The 1,988-nt window shown below is 43.8% G+C and overlaps 1 protein-coding gene across 1 annotated transcript in view; it reads left to right on the top strand.

Moving 5' to 3' along the window:
• The first annotated feature begins 12 nt into the window (after nucleotides 1–12).
• CLMN (calmin) overlaps nucleotides 13–1,988 on the top strand; it is an 86,055-nt gene continuing 84,079 nt past the window's right edge. Inside the window, exon 1 of the mRNA XM_031066176.1 lies at nucleotides 13–217. Coding sequence (XP_030922036.1) covers nucleotides 13–217 — 205 coding nt within the window. The remainder of the gene's footprint in view (nucleotides 218–1,988) is intronic.

Genomic DNA, 1,988 nt, shown 5'->3' with positions numbered 1-1,988 from the left:
CGGCGCTCAGCGATGCCCGGCGCTCAGCGATGCCCGCCCGGAGATCTGCGGTGCCCGGAGCTCTGCGGTGCCCAGCGGTGCCCGGCGTTGCCCGCCCGGCGCTCAGCGCAGGCGGCTCCGCGGAGCCCAGACCCTCGGAGGGCAGTGCAGAACATTTTCTGTATCAGCCATCGCCACTCGGACGTGCTGCTCTGCTGCGGTTCACGTTGCCGTGCCGGTCAGACGGCACAGGGGCCGCCGGGCACACACAGGCATTCATTCCTCTGCAATTCCCGAGTGCAGGGCAAGCCATTGCTTAAGGAGAGGCAGGTTTTAAGGCCAGAAGGGACCTTTATGGTGAGGCACAACATTTTTACTAGGGCCTGTTCCAATAGGACAACGAGTAATGGTTTCAAACCAAAAGAAGGTAGATTTAGACTGGCTATAAAGAGTAATTTTTTTCAGTGAGGGTGGTGAAACACTGGCACGGGCTGCCCAGAGAGGTGGGTGGATGCCCATTCCTGGAAACAGTCAAGGCTAAATTGGACTAGACTCTAAGCAACCTGATCCAATTGAAGTTGTCCCTGCTCATTGCAAAGAGTCGGGACTAAATGACCTTTAAAGGTCACTTCCAATCCAAATTATTCTAAATCACTCTTACTTGGTTACTTTCAGTTGCTCCTGAGTTTAAATGATCCTTTTCATTTGTGCGTACTGCAGATCTCATTGGCAATGCATGAGAACCACAGGTGAAACAAACTGGCAACAAGAGAAAAACTTGTCTACTGGTCTATGGTTCTCACAGAAGGAGTATAGTAAATCATAGTCAGTAAATGCATTTAAAAGTAGGATAAATCTTGAAAGTTGTTTGTGCTTTTACACATTAATGTCTGGATGCAGAAAACAGTTATGCATTTAATTGATGTTACCACCCTGATAATCCCATCGTGGCACATTAGCTGCAGGTATTTGCATTTTTACAGAAAGCCGCAACAAGAAACCACAACAAGGTCTTTCAAGCTCTACCTTAGTTAGGCAAGTTGCAGGATTTTTCGTCCTTATGAAAATGTGGAGAAGTGACATTTTGAGGGAAATTATTATAATTAATAGATATTATAGGATCGAGACCTGGTTATAAATAACAAGGTCATTGCTAAAATGGGGATACTTTCCGACCAGTTTTAAAGTTTGTCTAACAAAAATAGGTCAGGCCATACTAAATGGTGTTTAAGGCAATTATAAAATCAGTTTGGAGGGATTGATTTAGATCTTGTATGAGATGTATCATGAAATTTTTCTACTTCAAGGAGCTCAGATCACATTTATGTGGTTCTACTCTGAACGTGAAACTTTGGTTTCAAAAAGCAAAAAAGTGAACCTCAGAAATCAAATGCAAGAAAGAGGTAGTGAGAAAATGTCCTGAAAACATTCTTTTTCTTATGGGATAGGTATGTTTGGCATGAATGAATAGCAAACTTCTGAGGCAGATCTTAGGGCCATGTTAATTGCCCCCATAATCCTGAGTCCTCACAGATCATAGATGTCTCCTTGGCAATCAGGCCCTGGAGTCACTGATAAAGGCTTCATTTGGCTGGGAAATGACTCCTGAGTATTGCAGTTGCACACACAAAGGTACATACTGTATGAAGGCCTGTTTCTATGGAAAAGTGCTGCTGGGATTCCAGCCATTGCTTGTGATTGTACTTGGTCTGTTTTTTCATGAAGTCTCTCCAGTGTGATACTGATGATAATTCTTGCCTGACTAGACAGCCTGGACACTGTTCCCAGAGACAGAAAAACCCAGCCTGATAACTCATATTGGTGAGACTGAACTGTGATAGGAGTAAATATAATAACAAGTATTTTTAAGTATGTGTCTACTTCCAAGGTTCTGCACAGAAATTTAGAGCTGGCACTCCTATAACATTTTTACAGAATGGACATTGTTCCTGTCTGATGATTTCAGCAAAGCAGCTGAGCATGTGTTTAGTTGTGAATGACAGCAGGAA

This window comes from Geospiza fortis, unplaced genomic scaffold (assembly GCF_000277835.1).
Source record: "Geospiza fortis unplaced genomic scaffold, GeoFor_1.0 scaffold23, whole genome shotgun sequence".
NCBI lineage: Eukaryota > Metazoa > Chordata > Aves > Passeriformes > Thraupidae > Geospiza > Geospiza fortis.
The sequence above is the reverse complement of the archived record's forward strand: the minus strand, read 5'-3'. Positions and strand labels throughout refer to the sequence as shown.